At 38.0% G+C, this 22901-nt stretch overlaps 1 protein-coding gene across 1 annotated transcript in view; it reads left to right on the top strand.

The window, feature by feature from the left end:
• Positions 1-17783: 17783 nt before the first annotated feature.
• ERC2 (ELKS/RAB6-interacting/CAST family member 2) overlaps positions 17784-22901 on the top strand; it is a 400553-nt gene continuing 395435 nt past the window's right edge. The window contains exon 1 of the mRNA XM_065642652.1: positions 17784-18434. Coding sequence (XP_065498724.1) covers positions 17784-18434 — 651 coding nt within the window. The remainder of the gene's footprint in view (positions 18435-22901) is intronic.

Here is a 22901-nt window from a genome sequence, read left to right as displayed (position 1 = left end):
TTCCAGTGGGCTGTATATGAAGCACATTTATTCCCCCCAACAATCTGCATTCCGCAGTGCTTCCACCACCACCGTCACTTGACTACAAGTAACACCTTTTGATAAATTAATGGTTGAGATTCATTTAGTCTGTTTTCTAATAATAAAAATCTACAACAGCATATAAAAATGGAAATGTTTCGGACAATTAAAAGATTTTTGATAGCTTCCCTTCCAATCAGAGCCTAAGAAGAATGTGTCATATGAAAAGAGGGGACAAAATGTTCAGAGATTCAGAAATTTAAATGTATGAATCTTCAGTTTATGTTTCTGTAATATCAAATAGCACTGATAGTGCTAGAATAGCTAGAAAGTTAGTCTAGTTTTTGAGCACAGGAAATGTGCAGCCTTGGGGATACTGGTCCATCTTGGGTTGTACTAAACCAAGTCAATAGCAGTCTCAGAGATAGGGCCGTACCCTGAATTCCATTAAAAACTGACTGCCAGAAGTGATCAGTAGAGGGACAATCTCTGTACTTAAAGTGCTTACCATTGCTGGAATTGGACTAATAATGACTACTTCATCAGTAACTCAGTAGCTTTCACTTTTTCTTCCAGGATCCATTTCATAACCACAACCATAATTCCATTGCAAATTTTTTTGTTTGTTTTCTTCTACAAATAAAAATTCTGATTAGTGCAGTACTTTATTCTGGTCTTTCCTGCCTTTCTCATTCATTTTTTCCTTAGTTTATTTTGTTCTACTTGCTTTAGTCATTTCTATGTCTCTGAAAGTGTTCTTCTTTCCAAGCTGATCTGCAAAAAAGCATCTCTAAGATACATGCTAATTAGTATGGTTGGATTTGGTGACCACAGCTTGAATTTCAAATAGCAACATGAAGATCTTAACAATTTTCTGTTCTATATAAGAAATATGTGATTTTGGAACACTTCAGTTTGAGCTTCAGTAGCATACAGGATTTGTCTTTTAATAACTTAGTGGAGAAGTATAGTACCCCTACCGTCTGCTGTATGCTGAACACTCTGAAACGGCCAATTTTGTCTTCCAGAACGTGGCTGCTGCACATGCTGGGTGCTGATTGCGAGTATTATCTTAAGAGAATCACTTCTCAATATTTAAGAAAATTACTCTTCTTTTAAAGATGTTCTTTTGTGCTTTTATACTCCTGCTGGCTTCATCGCACCAGGAGGTAACTGACAAATAGCATCCTTCCGTTCCATGGCTGCCTCGGCTGCTGCATTGTGTTTATCAAACAAATTGGGAGGAAGAAGAGGACTATGAAAAATCAGCAACCTGCAGCTTCTCAAGAAGCAATGAATGTAGCTTGGCAACAAAAAGAAAACCTGTGCTATAGTGCAACCAGAGCAGCTCGTGTGTGTAACAAGATGGGAGCTGTGTTTGAGAAGGATCTGAAACAAAGATTCAGAGCTTTTGGACACCCCAATGTCCTGCTTTACAGACAACTCATGAAAAATCAAATGCGGGTAGGAGCCCTGCAAGAAAGAATGTAACCAGAATATCTGCTGTCGTGCAATTTTCTTTACCTTTTGTATTAGTAGGCATATGATACAGAAGTTCAATCATGAGTGTGCTAAACAGCCAATATTAGAGGTCTTGAAGATCTAGTGGCTTTATGTGCAAACAACCTGAGCTCACCTTACATTCCTGAGTACCTGCTGCTATGCCAAACTAAATCCTTTTTAAGCCTGATCTTCTTTCTTCACTTCTATTCCTTATAATACATTGTGGATCACCATAATCTCTGCTCTGTAACAAGAACACAGAAGTAAAGAGCTATTTCACTCAACTAATATAACTGTAAACTATTATAAATGAAATAACGGTCAACTTCCAAAAGACTTTGTTTTTTTCTAGCTATGCTCCTCTTTTCCCATCTTTTTTTCTCATTAGAGACGACAAAGTAGTTTTGCTCAGATTCCTTTTTATTTCTAAATTAACCCTTCTGTCTGTCAAGTACAGGCCAGAGTGCTGTTTAGGATCCCAAAACTGTACTTAAACACCAAAAACATGAATTGCATTTGCTGCATGAAAGAAACAGGCAAAGTATTTCCAGTGAGATAAGGTTCGTGTAGAGAGGTAATACATTTTCTTAGACCAATTGCTGTAGCTGCAAAGTATTTCTGCTCATTTTCAAATGTACTCCTCTTTACAGCTGCCTGATCAAGGTATTATAAAAATCAACGCGGGAATTAAAAATATATTTTGGAAAATCCAAAATCTGTTTAAACAGGGAGCAGATAAATGTAAGAACATATAAATAAGAAGCAGATAAATGTTATTAAAAGTACCGCTGTGGTAACTACTGCCTTCTCTTTTATCCCAGTATCTCTCTGCTTCCTCCAGTCATATACAGTTCTTATGCAAGACTAGTAGCAGAGTCTGCTAAGGGATCAAGCAGTCATGCTCTGGTTGCAGTCTGATCTTTCATGGTTTATAAAAATCTTTTTAATTGATCTATACTTCAGTGATTAATGCATTTATCATCCTCTTCACAGCGGCTGCTGCTGCTGTAACATATGGTTTGCTTGTCTGCCTTTCGCCATACATATTTCCTTTCCAATTGCCCTGAAGATTTCAGAATAAATTCAGTACTGCATGGCAATATACTACTTTATCCCAACATGAAAAATCATGTGATTTATAGTTTCTAGTTCACTTGTAAATAGGTATTTTACATCTTGGAGTAGCAAGAAATAGGTTTGGTACAATGGAAATAAGCTATATTTGTGAGATTTTCCATTGCTTTTCTCTTATCTTCTCTACGTCTGCTACGTTTATAGAAATTTTGCTAGTAATTTCACTAAGGAATTTTAGCAAAATTTCTATTTGTTTCTGTTTCCTGAGTTTTCTGGGAGTTCTGAATCTGCTTCTTAACATTTCTATATGGCTTCAGTATAGATGGTGATTTTCTACTGCTTTTTTCACATACGCTGAAAAAATACTGGGCTACTCAATGCTAATGGATTGACAGGAATGTACATGTTTCTTCATCCTTAAAGGTGAGGGAAGGATAGAGGAACAGCTGTTTATAGGCTTCGTTTTGGCTTCCTATGAGGTTTCTGTCATTTTTCAGCAGCTTCAAATAAGTTTTCTTCCTAAGATAAAGTCTAAATGATAAAGAAGAAAAAGTATGTGGAAATTGAAGTTATGATGGCATATTTAATCCATAACCAGAATTGGCTGGAAACTAAATTATTAAATTAATAGTTATTTCAGTTATTTCCATGAAGCTTAAAAGATTGATGCTTTCCTTTTTTTTTTTTTTTTTTTTTTTTTTTTTTGTTTTAAATTTTACTCCCCCCAATTAGATAATGAGATAGCCCACAGAAATGGACAAGGGAGATTAAGCATACTCACACATATGGACTTTTTCCCCTCTAAATAGTACTTTATCCAGTGATAACACAAAATAAAAGTTCCTTGAATTTGCAAGAACTATGTTGTGAGAGTCACCTTCTCCCTCATTGCTCACTCACACCTCAGGCATACTCATGTTCGCAAATTGCATATGCTGAGATTTGCAGTCCACTAGAAATAGATGTGCCAGACTGACAAGAAGCCAGCCATTTTGTACCTATTTGTAAGGAAATGTTATATAATGTCAAACTCACAATTAGAAAACATTTCTCCCTCTCTATTTTAACTTATGAGCCTTCCTTTTTCTTTTTTTTTCTGTATAGCTTGATAAATAAATAAAAAGTCAGCAGTTCAATTTAATGTAGACCTCCATTATCATCATATACATACATTTTTCTGTTACAATACGTGGTTGTGTTTCTATTACCGAAGTCAGAAATGGCTCTTAGTCAGAAAGATAATCAACAAACTATACTAGTGGAATAGGATATAAAAGTGGTTTTGGGGCAAGGATGAAAGCAGAAACGGTTAGGGAAGGGATGCGAAACCGACAATATTGAGTCGATCCCTGGATCTAAATGCCCCTAAATAAGGAAGGTACTTCATCTGGAATCACCAATGCTGAAGTAGGCTTTTTTTTAAGGCATATTTCAGGTTCTGAGGAGAACTTATTCATTAGATACTTCTGTAGACAGAGGAAAAGAATGTCTTCAGAATCAACCAGAAGAATTCCACCTGCAGTACCATTTATGCTAGCAAATTAAGCAGGTTCAGGAAGCACTTCTTGGCACTGGAACTCAACCACTGAATTGTTAGAACAGCAGGTATCATGTTTTGGACCAGACGAACTCCCTCTCTCCCAATTCTCAGACATATTTTGGAAGTTGACATAAGTTTGAGTATGTTTGCAATAGGAAATCTACATGACAATACCCTGATTTGGGAGCTGAGATAATGCTAAGCCGTTTCCTCTTTATGCCAGAGAGTGGGTCTGGATAAATTTAATTAATGTATGCATGTAGTTTACAGGGCTGGTTCTAAATGGTAAAAAAGAAAAGAAAAGAAAAAAAGAAAAGAAAAGAAAAGGAACCATTATTATCTCTTGTTAGTTCTAGAATTCATAAGATAAGTGGACATAGCCACTTGAAGTTAGATCTTCAAATAGTGACCCAGTTTTACTCAAGTGAGGGAGAAGTCCTGAGATTTCATAAAGCCAGGGTAGTAGATTATTGTAATAGAAATACTGATATTTAATCATAGCAACATAAAAGGATACTTTCAAGCCTATATTGAACCTTTCTTCAGTTTTGAAGACCAGAACGTACATGATGTACTCAGAATGGCATGTGTTATTCTGTGTTAAGGCACTGACAAGAATCTCGATGACAAAAGTGAAATCCAATGGCTATGAGATCTTTTTGTCGGTTAACACTACAATACCAAAAAAAATGGGACAATGAAGTCAAGACTATTTCTATGAAGATTATGGAGTATATGACAACTATCTTCTTACTGAAACATAGGTTTCCTTAATATCTGGCTGTATGTTCTACATGAAGCAAAAAATACATTGTTAGAGATAGAAATCTAACATTATTGTGTTCTCTATTTTTTTTAAAATGTAGTGTAACTTTGTATATAACAAACACATAGACAGTTAATTTTAAAAGAATGTTGGGATGGCATAAAATATGACCTAACTACAGTCATGAACCACAAAAGCAGGAAAAGTGCTGTCAGTTACAGAGTGAAGCACAGCTCATAGTATTGATTTTTTTTTCTTAAAGTTTCTGAGACTTTGTAATGAAGTTGAAGACTGAGAGAATCTGAGCCTTTGTATCATAGTTTTTCACTGGGGAGCTTGTGGAGGGTTTTTTGTGTTTTCATGCAAAAATACCAAAGAGAAGTAATAGTATATGTGTAAAAGCACCTAGAAGAAGACCTTGTAAATTGTCTTAAGTAATATATAAAATAAATCAAACTTAATTCCCCATAAATTTATACTTTGTGTAAACCTATGCAGTATTATGAAATGGATACAAAGTGTTATCCTCTCAAAACAGTTCTATAAATCTTCTTCAGCATGTGTATATAGAGTAACAGATGGAAGGCTATCAAATCCTCTTGTTATGAACTTAACATTTGTGTGAACCTCATGGCTCCTATGTAATGTCAGTTATTAGCTGATAACTAGCATCAGCATGAGCTGGATTGGCCATCCATGGTCACGCATACTACACTTCTCGTTTTTCTGTTGGACATGGAGTTCCTCAGAATCTACAACTAGTACAAAAGTAGGGAAGCATCTGCAGGTTCATTGTCAGTCTGATACTCTACTATATTTTGCTCTTGAAGCAGTCATACAACGCTGCAGTTTTTCACTCTTTTCACTTTGTTCCTTAATTTACTTGATCCAGTGGGGAGCTATTCACTGTAGAAATGTGATTTTGTGACTCCTCCCGTGGATCAAGTTTCCAGCTGCACCCAGTTTAGGTAGTTTGATTCCTGCCCAAGTCCTTCCACCATGTGAATGTGATAAGGGCAGCAACTCAGGCTGCAGTACCCAGCTGTTTGAAATTGAGGAGATTGTCTTGCCAATAAAGGGTTAGCTTGCTGAACAGCTGCCCTGTAGCTCTGTTGAGAAAAGATGATGAGCTGTTGGGGAACAATGCTGCAATTCTGATTTTGTTTGTACCTGCCAACTTCACTACAGTGGTTGAGATTGTAAACAGGGAAGGAGATCTTAGGTTCTTGCAACTGGAGAATTGAGAGGGGAACCTCAATTGCTTTCAAATGAAGTGCCTCATGCTAATGCCTGTAAGTAAAAATTTTAGTATCTAGATTTACTTTTCAGGAATGAGGTAGGCATTTAAAAGCTTAGGCCTTACTGAAAAGTCTGTTGGAATTTAGCTCTGAATTTTCTAAACTGATTTTAAAAAATTAACCAGCATTTAAGAGTTTACTAGCCAGTGCTTATTTAGCAGCAGCTCTAGTATAGTCACTGATTATAGACACATGTACAATGGTAGAAGTAATGCTCTGTTTCTAGAAAATGGATCCAACCAGATAAATAACCAGTGATAAATTTTTAGGCCTTAAAATATTAAACCTAATTTAAGGTGCTTTAAGCTAGACTTACTAAATACTGTTAAAAGCCACTGGAATTTGAATTTTCTAAGAAATATGGTTAGGTGCCCGAAATATATTTTACAGTTGATGTAGAAGTGCCCTGTTTTGAGATGATGCAGCTGAAGAACTTCTATGAGCTGGGTGTTTTTATTATTAAGTAGTTTTGCTCTCTTTGCAAGAACAAAATTAAGAACACATGCCAGAGTAGCATTATTTTTATCCTGAATAGATTAGTAGTGCAATGCATAACAAATTGCTTAAATTATGTAATTACAAAAAAATACCTGTTTGTTTTTGCATAATAACGTGTTATAATGAATTTCACAATAGTATATTGCGCATACGTGTGCATCCAAGTAACATTTTTTCATCCCCTGTAAAGCATGTCTTGCTGTTAGATTGAAAAGAAATAAATTGTACTAATGATTTTGAAAACCAAGACAGCAGACTTTAGTGATCTGTCATGAGGAAAGTAAAGAAGGAAACTAACATTTGGTGGAATTTATTTTGTGACTCAATTTGACAGATATCTGTAGGTGGATATCTGAACTGATAAAGTGGAAACAGAGCTGTCCTGTAAATTATTGTCTGACAGGTGTGATCTCCATGGACTAGACTAACAGGACCTCATTTTGAAATCAACAGAGAAACTTTTTTTTGTTTAAGTGATTTTGTTTGTTTGGAGCTTTTTGTTTGTTTTGGGTCAAGTACTCACCCCAAGTCAAATCACCACATCATAGTAAATGCAACTCTTTTTTTTTTTTTCTGGAACCTTTAGGGTAAATCATGCAGAATTTAGTGCTGTGTGGTTTTGTCCCCCCGCCACCCCAGAGCAATCAGTGTGCTCCATGTGAAAGAAGTTTTCTTGCACAGTTCCATTAATTTTCTTCTTTCTGGACCTTACCAGTTGGGAATGTGCTATGAAAGTAACTTTGATTTGATTCTTGCTGGAAAACAGGTTTTAATATAAATTAAGGTCACAAACATCCATCATGACTTTCTTTAAAAAAGAAAAAAATACCCTTAAACCCTTCCTTTGAATATTATTTAAACAGTGTATTTTAGTAGTATCTTGTAATAGGTAGTTCTGCTGGACAATAATAACTAACTTTAAAGGGCTTGTGAATGCAATAAACGGTTAAATTTTATCAAGGAGATTACTGTCACGTTTATTTGCTTTGTACTACAGCATCGGGTAAACAGAATTACTGATTCCGTTTCTTGATAGTAGTCTAACCTAGCACTATCTTATGCCTTTCTGATTTTTACCATCAAAACTCAGGGGATGACATGTATGATCATCTCTTATTTCTGCTTTAGAAGCTCCCGTGCTTTGAATAATTTTCATGTCTTTGTGTTGTTTCTATTTGTGCTGTATTTTTGTGAGAAAATAATTCAGGTTTTCGGACATTAATATAATACCAGAACTATCTTTTACAATTAATTTTTAGTTAAAATTAGACTGTTATATCATGTTCTTGGCTTCTGTAACAGAAAATGAAAGCTGAAAGCAGCTCTCCCACTAGGGAAGCACAAATGAATCAGGGTCAGGTTCAATGGAATAAAGCTAAAATGCATTTTCCCCAGTTTTTAAAGCACACATCTGCAGTTACTTGCTCTCAATTATGTAGCAGTGACTGAGCTCAATTTCTGTGTGTATTTCTGTTTTTAAAAAATGAAGCACTGAACAGCATACATGGTCACCAAAACATGAAAGGGAACTGGCTGCTGCTGAAGTGTTTACTATGGGTAAGAAGAGAAGGGAGCTGGAAAAGATAAAGGGAGGCACAGGAACAGAAAACAATCAGTAGTGTTATGTTTTCTAATGTCATTTTGAATTTATACATAGAATAACAGGAAAACTATAACAAGCGTATGTTTTACACTTTCCTGTTTCTGAGATAAATATAGCATAGTCTGAAGAAAATAGCAGACTTTAAAATCTGTATTTCATATGTACTTTAATTGTTTAGGACCTATCTTACTCTCATTTAAATAAAAACAATGTTGTCATTAATTTCAGTGGGGTTTTCACAGCTCCTGATGTATGATACAAGCAGAAGGAACTATGAATATGCTTAATTTTTCAGGCAGAAAGCTTTTTTGAAAACAAACAACTATGCTAGCCAAAAACGTATCTGAAGGAAGAAACTGTTAAAAAGTGCAAACCTTAGATATAGGATCACATGACACTTATACTAGAAATACTAATTTGTTTTACAACAGACTGCTTCCCTCCAACAGTTGACTGAAAGGTAGGTCTAGTAGTTACTGTGTTGGAACCTCTTATAAGAACAACAAAAGGAAAAATATGTGCTAGTTTACTCACATGATCTGGCTTTCTTCTTTTTATGCTTAATGGTGCCCACCTGCATCATGACACCAAAGGCAACACAGATGTTCCTGTGATGATACTGAAATGAGAACTTTAATCAGCTGCAAAGAAGTCAGTGTCAAGTACATACTATTGTTATTATCCTACCCTTTGGGTTTTGATTCCAGCATTGTCTTGAATGTAAGGAATTAATATTATTGAAGGGTTTGGATTATGTGACCCGATGTTGTTTGCGTGGATGTTTTTCCTACGAATACAATAAGTAGATTAACTATAAAATTCTCATTATTTTTCCTCTTTAGTTGAACTGCACACTTTTCTAACAACTTTTTGGATACAATTGGGTAATTTTTTTGTCACAAAGCTCTACACCAAATGGTCTTGTCCCTAGTGGGTATATTCTGTTCTTTGGCACTAGTAATACTGACAGTCCCCCTGCAGATTGTCTACTGCTCCAAGACAGTCTATGATTAATTTTGCTACAAACTATATTGAATGATACCCAGCTTAATCCATTGCAATATCGTTGCAACCTTATGGTAACTTTATGGTGTCTTTCCACAGTGATTATTCCTTGCAAAGAGAATTCTGTCAGAATGATCCTGGCTTTTGCAGGCCATCACAAGGCCCACAACCTTTGGCAGTGAATGAGTCACAAAAAGATAAAGCAGAACCTGATGTTCCTTTCTTTTTGTATAGACAGGGGTGGTGTGATTTGTTGTTTAAAAATCTGTCAGCAGCTGACACCACTTAGAACAAAAGTCCTGCCATCATTAACAGTACTGAGACAGAATTGGTATTGCCAATACTGAGACAATTGCACACCACATCCAAATTAAGCACTAAACTTCTGAAAACGGACTCTTTTTGTGCTTTGAAGCATTCAGTGTACTGACCCACATTTTATATTGTTTAGTCATTTTCTTACGGATGCAGACTTGCTAACTCTGCAAGAGTACTTTCTGTTTGCTTTTTAGATCAAGTGAAATTATTTGTATACAAAACCATGTCCCTTCTTGGCAATTTCTCCAGGAACAGACTTTCTCTGTCTACAATTTCCATGGTTTTGTAACTATTTTAAAGAAATGTCTTCAAGTAAATATGAAGGTTTAAAAAGCAACAAGAGTTTGAATTTTAATCATGGCTTGTCCCTTTACTTTGAACTCAGAAAAAAAAAAAAAAATTGCCCCATATTGTTATAATAGCTGAGGTAGACAGATATTGTAGAGTATGTCCCTTTCTTGGAGAAATAAAAAACTGCAGTACTTTTACTGTGAATTGTATTCTAGCATTGTTTTGAATACTTGTATCTCTGAATGAATACTCATCACAGCAAGCTATTTCAACTGTCTTTGGATAGTCCAAATATAGCAACGGAGGAATTATGTTAGTTTTAAACGTGATTGGTTGAAATAAATTTCATTTGACATAGTTTTTAAGGACAGCTTTTATGGAATTTCTATTATTGATAATGTTTAATAGTGGCAGGTACAGGTGCATATGTGGGCAAGAGGAATAAAATACAGATTACAGTAAAATAACTACAGATCTGAAGTGATTCTTAAAAACATAGTTACAGCAATGAGGTTAAGAATAGGTGGATAAACATCTGTGAAATTCTGTGTAGGGTAATGTATGAAGTTGCATTGAAGCTAAGGACTGAGCGTGGTCAGTTGTGACTGCATCAAGGGTGATTAAACTTGAAAAATAAAATTTAAGAGGGTAAAAAATAAGAGGAAACCCCCCTCATTTCTTAGGATGAGAAGTCAGTGATGTTTGTAGAAGTTGCCTCACTCCCCTTAATACAGGAATAAATAAAATGTCAGGAGTCATTTTTAATGCAGTTTACAGTTTTCTGATGAAAAAGGCTTTCAGCCTTCACATAGCAGCTAATCTCCTGCCTCTTTTATATACTTTTTTTTAAACCCACAAAAATTTAACAGAATTGTTTTACACTTAGAGGACAACACAGATTTAAGGTTTTTTTTCTGTGTATGTACACACATACAGCAATGGATTTTTAGATACCATGTTCTTAAGCAGCTGGCTTTGAACATTTTTGGCCTTCGGCGAACAGGGACAAAAAAGCGACTTTTTGCCTCTGCAGTTTTACGCAGACATAGGTGTATTTTTAGGCTCTCTCACAATGAGTAACACACTTTCCTTTCAGACCTTTCCTGGGTGGGGACTGGAACCCATGGGCTCGCGGTGGATGGGCAGAGACAAACGCTCCGATCAACGCCTGTGCTCGCAGTCCGTGTGCTGCGCTGCCAGCGCTTGCTGCTGCCCCCGGCGGCCCGCCCGGCGCTGGCGGAGCCCCGGCTGCTCGGGAATGCTGGGAATGTTGAGTCAGGGACTGGCAACCGGGAGCGCCGGGCTCGCAGCTGACTGAGGGAGAGCCGCGGAGGGCCGGGAAGACGAGGGACAGGGGCGCACGACCCCCTCCCCGGCTGCAGCAGGTTCCCTCTGTTCCTCCCCTGCAGGTGTGCGGTGGGTCCCGCTGTCCCCGCCGCCTTCTTCCCCCGCGCAGGGAGATGTCAGCTGGACGGGATGTGGAATCCAGGCGAGGACGAAAGACAGATGCAATGATTTGAAAGGTGAGAAGCTCGAACGAGAGAATATGGCTGTGATACATTACTGTGATTAAGGACACTGCTATATATTGCTTTCTGCAACTGTCTGGTAGCTGAAACTGGAAGTAATTTAGCAGAAAGGGCTTTTTATATTGCTTGAGAAATACATGGTAATAAATGGGACCAAGTGCACATCTTATTCTGGTAGCAGAGTGCCTCTCCCTACAGAATCATCAACCAGAAACCTCTCCTGTGATTTCTCTTAAAAGCAGCCATAGGAGTCTTTTTTTTTTTTTGTGCCCAGTGTATAAAATATTATTGTTGTTGTTAAGGTCTTCTAGAATAGAACTGATGAACTTTGGAAATTCCTGGCTCTATACCTAAATATTGGCTCATTTTGGCGTTGTAATAATTGTGTCAGGAAAAAGGTGAGAGATTTCTGTTCCCTTCTAGGAGCTGGCAAATGGAAACCAGAAACTAACAGCATATTATTTCGCAGTTATATAATTAATGAATACTTACTGGGGTTCCTAATTTATGATGTTGTAGTGGTTTTTTTCTTTTTTTAAAGATCATTTTAGGTTGCACAAGTGTGGTGCATATGATAAAATCCATGCTTATATTTATCAAGGATGCATATATGTTTTGCTGAGAGCACTAGAGTAGCAATGTGATGGAGAGGGGAAAAATATATATATATATACACACACACATATATATATATATATATATTAGGGTGTGATTGATTTCTAGGCGGCTACCTGCTAAGCCTAGTGATGGATGGATGGGAATCTACTCCCTTAGCGGCGAATTGATATTTCCCTTTTGATGGACACACCAACCGGCCACTTGCATTGGCAGATAGAAGCTCGTTGCGAATAAGCACGGCCAATAAGTGCAGCCAAGAGGAGGGCAAAGCCTACTTGTCAGGGTTAGTTTTCTGTTTGGCTTTTACAATCAGTGTTTTCACTTAACTGTTTGCTTGTTCGGGATTTGTTTTTATTTCCCATCCCTTGCCCCCACCCACCATGTGCGTGTTCAGGGCGGCCACCTCGTTCGCAGCCCGGTCCCGCAGGCCCTTCTCCGGCTCCCCTTCCTCCGAAGGGCAGGGAAGGGGGGGAAGGTTCCCCCCTTCCCTCAAGTCGCTTTTCCACTGGCGCTTCGTTTCCCTGTGGCGAGGTCGAGGACGGAAAAGATCCTTCGTGTCCCGCCAGCCCCGGCCGCCCTGCTCCGAGGGAAGATGCTGCGGAGCCGCCACCCGCTCCTCCCGCCTCGGGGAAGCGGAGAACCGCACAGCGTTGATTCAGCTGCTCTTTCCAGGGCGCGGGGAGAGATGTCTTGCGGCCCTACGGCCGGTCGTTCTCCTGCCACAGGGACAGGGGGGCCTTGGGACTGTCCTCGCCGCCCATCAGCCCCCAAACCCGCCCGGCGCAGCTCTCCCCGCGGGCGGCCGTGTCAGAGCAGCGCGCCCACCCCCGACCTGCGTCTGTGCGAGGACCCCTCTAAGACGACCCCTCCGCCCGGGGGACTTCCTCGAGTTCTCCGAACGGCGAGGACAGCCCCGCTCCCCCCGCCCCGCCGCTCGGCCTCCGCGGGCAGCCCGCCGCGCGCCGCCCCTCCCTCCGCGGCGGGAACGCGCCGACTCGCGCAGCCACGAGCAGGCGCGCGCGGGCGCGTGCCGGCCGCCGCTCGCGCAGCCCAACGGTCGCTGTCCCCGTCCCCTCAGGAGCCCCCGCGGGCGGGACGCGGGGGAGGCGGCGTCCCCGCCCGCTGCTCCTCCCCGGTGCCCCGCCGTTGCTTCGTGGGGTCAGGCGGTTTGCCATCTTGCTTGGCTGTCAGTGCTGGCGGTGTTTTCTTTACCTGTTCTGTGCAAGCAAAGGCTCTTGCAGCTCCTGTCCCTTCGCAGTCTCATCTGCTCGAGCAGTGCATTTCCAGATTTCTTTCCCTGGATATGAAAAGGTCTCTTTTTAGGTTGTGTGTGGTTTGTTTGGTTGTGGGGTGTGTTTTGCACGCAGGGAGTGTGTAATGGTAAGTTTCTCCAGTTCCCTTAAGGAGTATGTTTCTGTGGGAAATGCTTCGTTAGAGGTGTGGGGTTTTTTTGATGTAAGAACCTGACAGTCTGGGTCTTGGCTTTGTGGGTGACGGGGTTCAGGGGTGTGTGTGAAAAGAACTTTTCCCACGTCTCTTCAGTGCTTTAAAAGAAACTTTTCTGTTACTATTAGTTTTGTTTGAAAGCTCGGTGTACAACAGTTTTCAAAGGCATCAAGGTGAATTGGCAATTTCACTTTTCTTAAAGGAAACTGGGGTGGGAAGTAGGCTCTCTACACTCAGTGAAGGGGACGTAATTTCTTACTCCAAACGATTAATGGGATAAAGGCAGTCTCTGAGACTCATAGCTTCCCAGCTGATGTTGAAACCAGGTGTTTGTACTATGGAGAAACTCTGTGTTGTATCTCTCACAAGTGCACCCAGGGTGGGGTAAATGTGTCCAAATAGACATTGTCTTTTATCACTATTAAAATTTCAAATGCAAAGGTGAGGAGATAAGGTTTTGCAAGTGAAAACGAAAGTATGTGGATTGTCATTGTCATTTCATCTGAAACGCTTTTTGTTGACTTGAGAGACTAAATGGTAAAAATGCAGTCTCCAGAAAACAGTTCGGGTAAATAATTTTGAAGGGTAGTGCTGAGGATTGAAATGTTGTTTCTGTGTTGGAGAAACTGTGTTTTGACAGGTTTGGAGGAGACTTGGCTGCCATTATCTTTAAATAGCTCCTAGTTTAGTCCTGCTTGGTTGGTGGGGTACCTGGGCTGATACACTGTGTTCCTGAATGTGGAAGATGATACCATCCTATTTTCCTTCCTCACTATATAGCATTGAGATAATGTGCTTTGACTTTCTAATTGTGTGGGGTTTTTTTCTGCCTATACCATGAAGATGGATTTATAAATAGCGTTTTGTGTCTTGAGCTAAGACGCATCCTTTTTTCCAGTAGATAAGAGGATTCAGTTACTGAAATTGTTTCCCTTTTTCCTAAGGATGAAGGAGAAGGTTGGCATGCAGAGACATCTTTTGTTCGTTCCCATCCTACTGTGCAAAATGGAGTTCCTTGCCTTAGAAATTTTCTGTCTCTGGTCTTCCTGAGCATTGACCTCCTTTTATTAATATCTTCTGTTAGTGTTTGAGTGCATTATTGAACTCATTATACTTACAATACTTTCTCTTGTGATTAAACAACATTTGGTGGAGACCTGTCTCACTACCTCTCATATTCCATGTGTGGTTCTTCAACTCCCCATACCTGCTGATAGTCAAATTGTGGCTCAAAATCTGAGGAATGGTAGTGTAAGACGTAGTTATCTATGCTAGTAGCCCCTTGTATCTCTTGCCTGCTCTGAAGGCTGTAAAAAGGTGGCAAGAGAAAGGGTGGCCCATGTTCTTAGCAGCCAAAGATCAAGTAAGCATGTTAGACCACCTTAGAAAGTCAAATATATTAGAGAGAATTAGCTATTCAACATGCATGTTTTTGTAAAAGAATGCTCAAGGTGATTTTGTTGCTTTATAAAGATGATTCTTGCAGATCTTTGAGTGACTAACAGAAAAGAGTAGGTTGTTCACCCCTCAAAGAGAGTGAGGCAACCAGCCTGTGTATCACTTGCAAAGGCAACATATGTTCTCCCACCTGTATCTCTTATGGTGTGTATTATATTTTTATCCACTATGATGCATTTGTTATCTTCTCAGTTTCATTTAGTTTGTAAGATGCCTGTGATATGTATGGAGACAGTCATATCCACCTAGGAAATATTATTGCAATGCTGACTTTTTAAAAAAATGTGACTGCTCTTTTATTTGTGAGATTATATTTGTTTTCTCCAGCTTCAGGATTACTTTAACGACTCTTGTGATATAAGTTTTGGTTTTTGAGTGATCTTACACTTAGCAAATGATGAGGTTTGCTCAACTTATTTATTTTGCAACATTAATACTAGCTTATATTTTCTACAAAGTCCTGGCAAGATGTCAAGAGTTACTTTGAAGCAAAATGAGATTACAATTTATTTTTGAGGATCATAGTTGATCTAGGGAAATATCAGAAATGAAACTCTCTAAATGAACTGGATAGTGCTTTTTTTTCTGCGTGATACTTAGAAGAAAATGTAAAGGCAGATCAGCAGAAACATCAGCTAAATATTTTTTTTGAAAATTTGATTTTTTTAATTTGCTACTTTTCTTTTTTATATTAGGCTTTCTATAAAGAAATGATCTTTTTAAATAAAGTGAGTTGGATTTATGTTGGTTTGTTACTGCTTGAATGTAAGATGTGATCAAAAAAAGTCCTTATTTTGTTGGAGAATGGTTGTGGACTATTTGTGTGATCCAAGGAGGTTTGTAAGCATAGATACCTAATGTTTGTTTGTATAATAAAGTATTGTGTTTTTCCTGGCTGTCGATCCCGGGGAGTTCCTATGATTCATTTAGTGACAGCAGGTTTTGAAATGCCCAGCTTTAGAGTACCTTAAACAACCAGATTTTCTTTTGAAGCGGTTAGAACAATTAGGAACACCAACCTCATCTCCTTTCAGAGACTGTCAGGTACCGAGCTCTGACAATGGAGAGAACAGTAGCAAAGATGTTTTAGCACTTCTTTGAATAAGGCTGTATTACTTTCATACCAGTTTTGTTCACAGAAAACTGGAATTCCTTCATGATATTAGACATATAGACTGTGAGATGGACAGTTTACATGCTCTGAAAGTCGTATATCACTACGGTTTCTTTAATTTGTGATGAGAACAGTGAGGGAGAACTGTAGTGTCAGAATTTCTGTTCTTTTAGGATAGCAGATGGAATGTGTCTAAGAATTTGTGGTGTACCTCAGACTTTCAAGCTGTGATTGGATGTGTGAAAGCCTTTGACATTTTGGATGTTTAGCAAAGCCTAAGCTTTTCAGTGAAGTTTTAAAATTAGGTTTTTGAAAGGGGAAATTAGCTTTCTGGACTATTTTGGAAACTTGCTCTTACAGACCTGCATTCACTGGAAATGCTTCAGACTAGTTAATGTGTGGCTTCTTTAATGACCAAAGTACTTTTTATTTAAAGTATCCCACTTTCAATAAATACTATATATATATTTTTTTTTAAGACTCTCATTATCCTGTCCCTCTACCTGGAGTCACAGTACAGATGTAGAATCTAGCGGATAATTCTACAGAAGTGGAAAATTATGAGAAATTTATTTTAGAGTTAAATCACTGTAAAAAAACCAAAAAACAAATAAAAACCCCCAACTCATTGTGTGGGAAATGCCATGGAACGCTGAAAGGAGTAAAAAGATAAGTGAAAGGTAAATGGTATTAGGTATGTGTGAAAATTATGTGCTATAGTTACTGGGATAACTGGAGATGAGGTGGGAAGTCGCTTAAGAAAGCAGTGTCTGTAATGAGTGCCTAGCTGGGTATAAGGTGCAATTTATTTCTAAGGAAGTGAAAGAAATGTAGCAAAAGTCTTTGCCATTTCTGAATTTGGTCCAGCAGATCACATGTTGCACAGAGCACTGGTGATATGTGGGACAGTTTCCTTCTAAATAAATAGCTCGGATCACTTAGGGTGAATGCTGAATTACTGGCCAGACTATTCTACTGACTTTGAGAGCTCAGCAGAACACAATTTGGTGACATCATTCCAATTCCTAATGGAAGTTTACTGTGTCTATACTTGTGGCCACGCTATCTGGCATCCATTTGGATCGTCTCATTGCAAAAATAAGAAATTGAATGGATTTGGAGACCATAGTACTTGAATTCTCAGGAACTGATTTCTTCTTGTCAAATGTGAGTTGAATCCAGTTGGAAATTATGGTGATGCTTCTGCAGTTTTTTCCTTTACGTAATTCCGTATGGTCAGTTGTCTAAGTTCATTAACATATCAGCTAAGATATTTTTTGGGCCCATGGTGTTTATTGCAACATAAAGCTTGTTAAACTAAATCAAAATGTGAAGATATTTTCTAGCAATAAGGAAATGAGCATTTTTTGTCTTCTGAATGAAATTAGTTTGAAAATGCACTTTTAACTAGCCATCCTAAATACAAAATGCATAGTAAATTTTATTTTAAAAGTACTCTAGGAAGTGGATTACTTTATTTTCTGGTATATGCTGATTACTTGTGAACTTATTTTCCAAGATGAAAGTGTACTTAATTTTATATCTTTTTTTTCAGGTCTCTGGCTTTGGAGGAACAATAGTTTTTTGCCTACTGGAAGAATGCAGTGAAACTGCCAATATTTCTAGCTGGAATTATAGATTTAATATTCAAATTTAATATTACTAACTTCTTAAAAAATAGTACCTCAAAGTATAAGAAAAATGTATGGAAGTGCAAGAACAATCAGCAACTTGGAAGGAAGTCCCTCCAGGTCTCCTCGTTTGCCCAGATCTCCTCGCCTGGGCCACAGGCGAACAAGTAGTGGAGGAGGAACAGGTAAGACGTTATCAATGGAGAACATCCAGTCCCTTAATGCAGCCTATGCAACATCTGGACCAATGTATCTGAGTGACCATGAAGGTGTAGCTTCTACTACTTTCCCAAAGGGCACAATGACTCTTGGAAGGGCTACAAATCGAGCTGTATATGGTGGTCGAGTCACAGCTATGGGGAGCAGTCCTAATATTGCTTCAGCTGGACTTTCGCACACAGATGTTCTTTCTTATACTGATCAGCATGGAGGTCTGACCACATCTTCACACCATCACCATCATCAGGTTCCTTCTATGCTGAGACAGGTTAGAGATAGTACCATGTTAGACCTGCAGGCTCAGCTTAAGGATCTACAGAGGGAGAATGATCTCCTCAGAAAAGAACTAGACATAAAGGACAGCAAGCTGGGGTCCTCCATGAATAGCATCAAAACTTTCTGGAGTCCCGAGCTAAAGAAAGAAAGAGTATTGAGGAAAGAAGAAGCAGCCAGAATGTCAGTTCTTAAAGAACAAATGAGAGTTTCCCATGAAGAAAATCAGGTAAGTAATTCTGAAAGTTTCTTTCTGTTCATTTACAGCTAAGTACTTGATGTTTTGCATATGGTACTGTAGCCTGTGCTGGAACAAGCTTGACATTTACAACAAGAATTGTATGTCTTGATCTATCTGTCTTTGGCTGCTAAACAGTAGGAAAGCACATTAATAAGAATCTGAATGCAGGTTATAATTTCCTTCATCCAACATTCTTTTGCATTATAGCTGAAGAGAATAATTGCTTGTCAGTAGCCTTTTTTTTAGTTTTTAGACTTTCTCTAGTGCTTTATTACAGCAACAGTCTAAATAAACTCAGCAACCTTTTGTTGAAGAGATAATGAGCCACTTCTATAAAAGTATAAGCAAACATCTAGAGGTATATTTTGTATGAGCTGTATAAGGATTTAGCTTCCTATTTTTTTAAAGTTAAAAGAAGATATATTAAATCCCCATATGTGACCTTCTGTAATTTTATGTTAAGTATTTTAATCTGCATGAATAAAGCTATAAGGCCAAGCTTTGAGTCTCTTGGCTATTTCACAAAGCTATACAAAACAGTAGCACAGAATAGATCATAAATACTCTCCTATTGCTGTCTCCACACACTTTTTGGCTGCTGGTCTTATTTTAAAGCGGCTCCTTTTTAGACCATCTGTTAACTTTCCCCAGACAAAAACACAATCCTGTGTTTCTCTCACTTCCAGGTTCTCAATCTAAACTTCTTTGCTGGCAGGCAGCAACAACTGAAATCTTTAATTTACTTCTGAGTTTGTGATCATCAGTGCTTTTCACCAAACCTTCCACCTCTTAAGCATGTCTCGAACCTAAATATCTATGGAACTAACAAGCCTGATACCAGTTACTTCAGTGAGAAACTGACTGGGTCTTGATCTGGAATTCAGTACAGTGAATTAATTTATTATTTCTTGTATAACTTGTGTATTCAGACTGATAGTAATAGTTGCTGAAAATTTATTTATAGTAGGTGCACTAGGATGCTGCTAGAAGCAATATTATAAAAATCTTGTTGGGTGGAGGTTCTGCTATTTAAAAGCCTTACATTGGTTAGGCATTCTAATCTTGGCAATTGGCATCACCTTAGCAGTAGGAGTGTTCTAAGGCACTCTGTTTTGGTAACCTTTCTACAGAAATGTCACATGAATATCTTGTATTGACATTTGGAATCTGAGTCTGGTATTTAGAGAATTTGTCACCTGCCAAAGTGGTTATCTGTTTGGTGTTTTTCTTTTTTTTTCCTAAAAGCTGTTTCCTCTTCATGAGAGGAAACTAAATTAGTAAGTCTTGTATGAATCCCCCTATTCATTCATTTATTTCATAGAAGATTATATATTTTTGTTTTTAACAAGTGCTATTATTTTCTTGTAAGGATGAACCTAACAAAAGACAAAGTTTTTATTTTAACCTACGTGTGTATTTAACATGAGTCCTTACTCTACAATAACACAAAGACTGGGTAGCCTGGTATTCCATTGCTAACAGTATCCAGAAGTTCATAGAATAGACCTGGTATACAGTGATACCTCCATTGGGTACTCTTTGTGATCCAACTACAGTTTTTGTGTGCTTAATAACTCTCAGTGGACTTTTCTTTGAACTAAGCCAGTTGCTTTTGGACCTGTGTAAAATTCCAGTGTCTACAACTTCTGACAGTGAACCCCACATCTTAACATGTCATGTGAAGAGGCACTGATTTTAGTTGCTTTTCACACTAGACTTTGGCTGCTTTTGCTAGAATTTTTCCTTGTACTGGAAGAAACATTAAATAGTTGATGTCTGCTGCTGGTCTCAGTGCCATGTATGATTTTATAGGACACTGTCATCACATTCTTCCCTCAGCTCTTTTCCAGACAGGAGAATGTTAGCATGTGATAGTTCCTTTTCATGAAACTGTTACCTTTATTTGATTCTTCTCTGAATCTTTTTTTTTTCAGTGTTTGTTTTTTTTTTTTTTGAGGTGAAGAGGTCAAAACGGATCAATGTTGTTCATAATACAGATGTAAAATGGGTTATGTGTTAATGTTACAGTGTTTGCCCTTTTATTCTGTACATCTCCCCCAACAATTCCCAGTGCTTCATTGTTTGTTCTTTCTAGCTTTGGATGACATCTTTTGTGCTGTGAGTACTGAGCTAATATTTTAATGGAAATATTTATCATAGTTGAAGAATCTCACCAGTGGTTATAATCAGTTTAGATCCATGCATGAAGGTAGGATTATTTTCACTTGTGTATAACTTCACATAAGTGTCCCTGAATTTCATCTGCCAGCCTGTGCCTAGTTGCTTAGTCTTATAAAATCCTTATTTGCATTTGGCTTTTGTCTTTACTGCCCTGAATAACCAAGTATCGTGAGGAAAATTAGTCATCTTGCCATACACCCTGTGCTCTGGGTTGCTTAGGATATGTGAGACAGCACAAAGCCCAGCCACAGGTTCCAGCAAAACTCTACAGGGACCTTCTGTTGGTTTTATGACTTGACCATGTGTTTCTGCTATTTCCTCTCTTGTGATCAAATATTTATGTATGAAAGGAGCATCTCCCTTATCTAATTGCTTTTTAGTTTTCTTGTAAGCATTTGTAGGGGAGCCTTTCTGAAGGAATGGCTTTAGAAATCTAAACTGGCTATGTCAGCTAGTTTGTCAGTCTTGCTTACCTACATGGTTATTGATTCTTTCAAACAACTATTTTCAGTTAACGTTATCAAAAAGCAATAACTTTAAAGACAAAAGTGATGCCATCTATCACATCTATACTAAAAAGTGATAGATCTGTCCCTGTGTGTCTGAGGGTTACTGACTTATGAAGCTTCCTTCCTTAAAAACTGAGATGTTTCTTACTGAAACACTAACATCTGTTTTCAGATGGGCTGTGCATGATGAAATTGACCCTGATGGGGCCCTTATTCTCATAGCCAACTTTGGCAACTCTTAGGAGACCTGAGAAGGGCAAATCTATCTGGCTGCCTGCCAAAAAATCCCGGAGAAATGAGTGAATTAGGAGTTTGATATTTTTATTGTGGTTTCTGGAAAAATATTGTAAGAACAATCAAAGAAAAAAATTGTAAACAATATTATTTTTTAAAATTAGCTATTTCTAAAATATGAGGAATATGGGGAAAAATATAAAGACTAACACAACATGGATTTGTAAAAAATAATGTCAAAAGTCTGCTCTTGGCTGACAGGAAAACAGTCCTCATGCATAAGGCAAAACCAGTAGTAACGTATTGGCATAAGGAAAACTTTTTTATGCTGTCTAAGAAAATTTCATTAGGAAGCTGGTGGGAAGCACATGAGGCGAAATTGCAATTATAGGGATGCCTATCTGATTAGAAGACTGCTTCAAAGTGTAGGTATCAATTATTCATGGTGAAGCTGGAAAGCTGTCTGGTAGGATCTGGCAGAGATATGTCGTGTGTTTGAGGCTTTCATCAATGTTATGTATGATGGATATGTATTACACACCCAGATAATGTCAATCTTGAAGGGTTAAAAACATTCTGAAAAATGTTTAGGATTATAAATGAAAACAAATTTGGCAATTTGAAGAAATAGACTGAAAGTAGGATGCGTTTTAACAGAGAATTGCTGGAAAGTAAATAATTTGGAAGCAAAAAGAGACCCATGTGAAGAAATTTATGGACAGTAACTTAGATGTTCCTGATTTTCTTTTGAAGAGTATTTTACCTTTGGAAATGTGTGCTTTGAGCATGTGTTGTTTGAATTTACAACTCAAAGTTAGTTGTCTTTCTATTCTTATTCTTTGTGGCGAATTTTCTCAGAGCACAGCTAGTATTATTCTATATATGGATTGATTATATACATAGGGGCAGGAAGTACTCTAAATGCTTTTAGCTATTTAAAGTGGTTCTTCATCTTGGAATCATCTATTTTCAGTTTCTTGGTCAGAGATTTTGCATTTTTTTTTTCCAGGTAGATAGTTATTTTCTCTAATCTTGCTTGAATGTATTATATATATGAGTTAATATAGAAGGTTTTAATGGAGAGTAGAAGGCTATGAGGTGGAAAGAACTGGGAGGACACAAGAAATTACTCAGCAGGATTCATTGCAAGGATTGCCTGTCTGTCAAAAAAAGACAGAGAACTAGCTTATCCATTTGGATTACCTGGTTCTAAGACAACATACTAACGTTTACCAATTGACATGCTGCTTTTATGACATTGCAGTAACCGAATTAGATTTACTGTGACATTTTAAAAATAAACTGTAAACTCAGTTGCAAAAAATAATGCCCATTTCTCCTACTTATAAATGCCATTATTTAACCAAACGTAATTAATACAAAATGAACCACTGCATGCAATGAACAGTGGCTCTTTTTCATTCATGATATAGTAACACATTTTTGTTGGAAATAAATAGTGAGTTTGATTTTTTTTTTTCCCTTCTTACAGAAAACCAGGTAATATTAATTTGCGTAATGTGTTCTTTGA

Source organism: Caloenas nicobarica, chromosome 11 (genome assembly GCF_036013445.1).
Source record: "Caloenas nicobarica isolate bCalNic1 chromosome 11, bCalNic1.hap1, whole genome shotgun sequence".
NCBI lineage: Eukaryota > Metazoa > Chordata > Aves > Columbiformes > Columbidae > Caloenas > Caloenas nicobarica.
The sequence above is the reverse complement of the archived record's forward strand: the minus strand, read 5'-3'. Positions and strand labels throughout refer to the sequence as shown.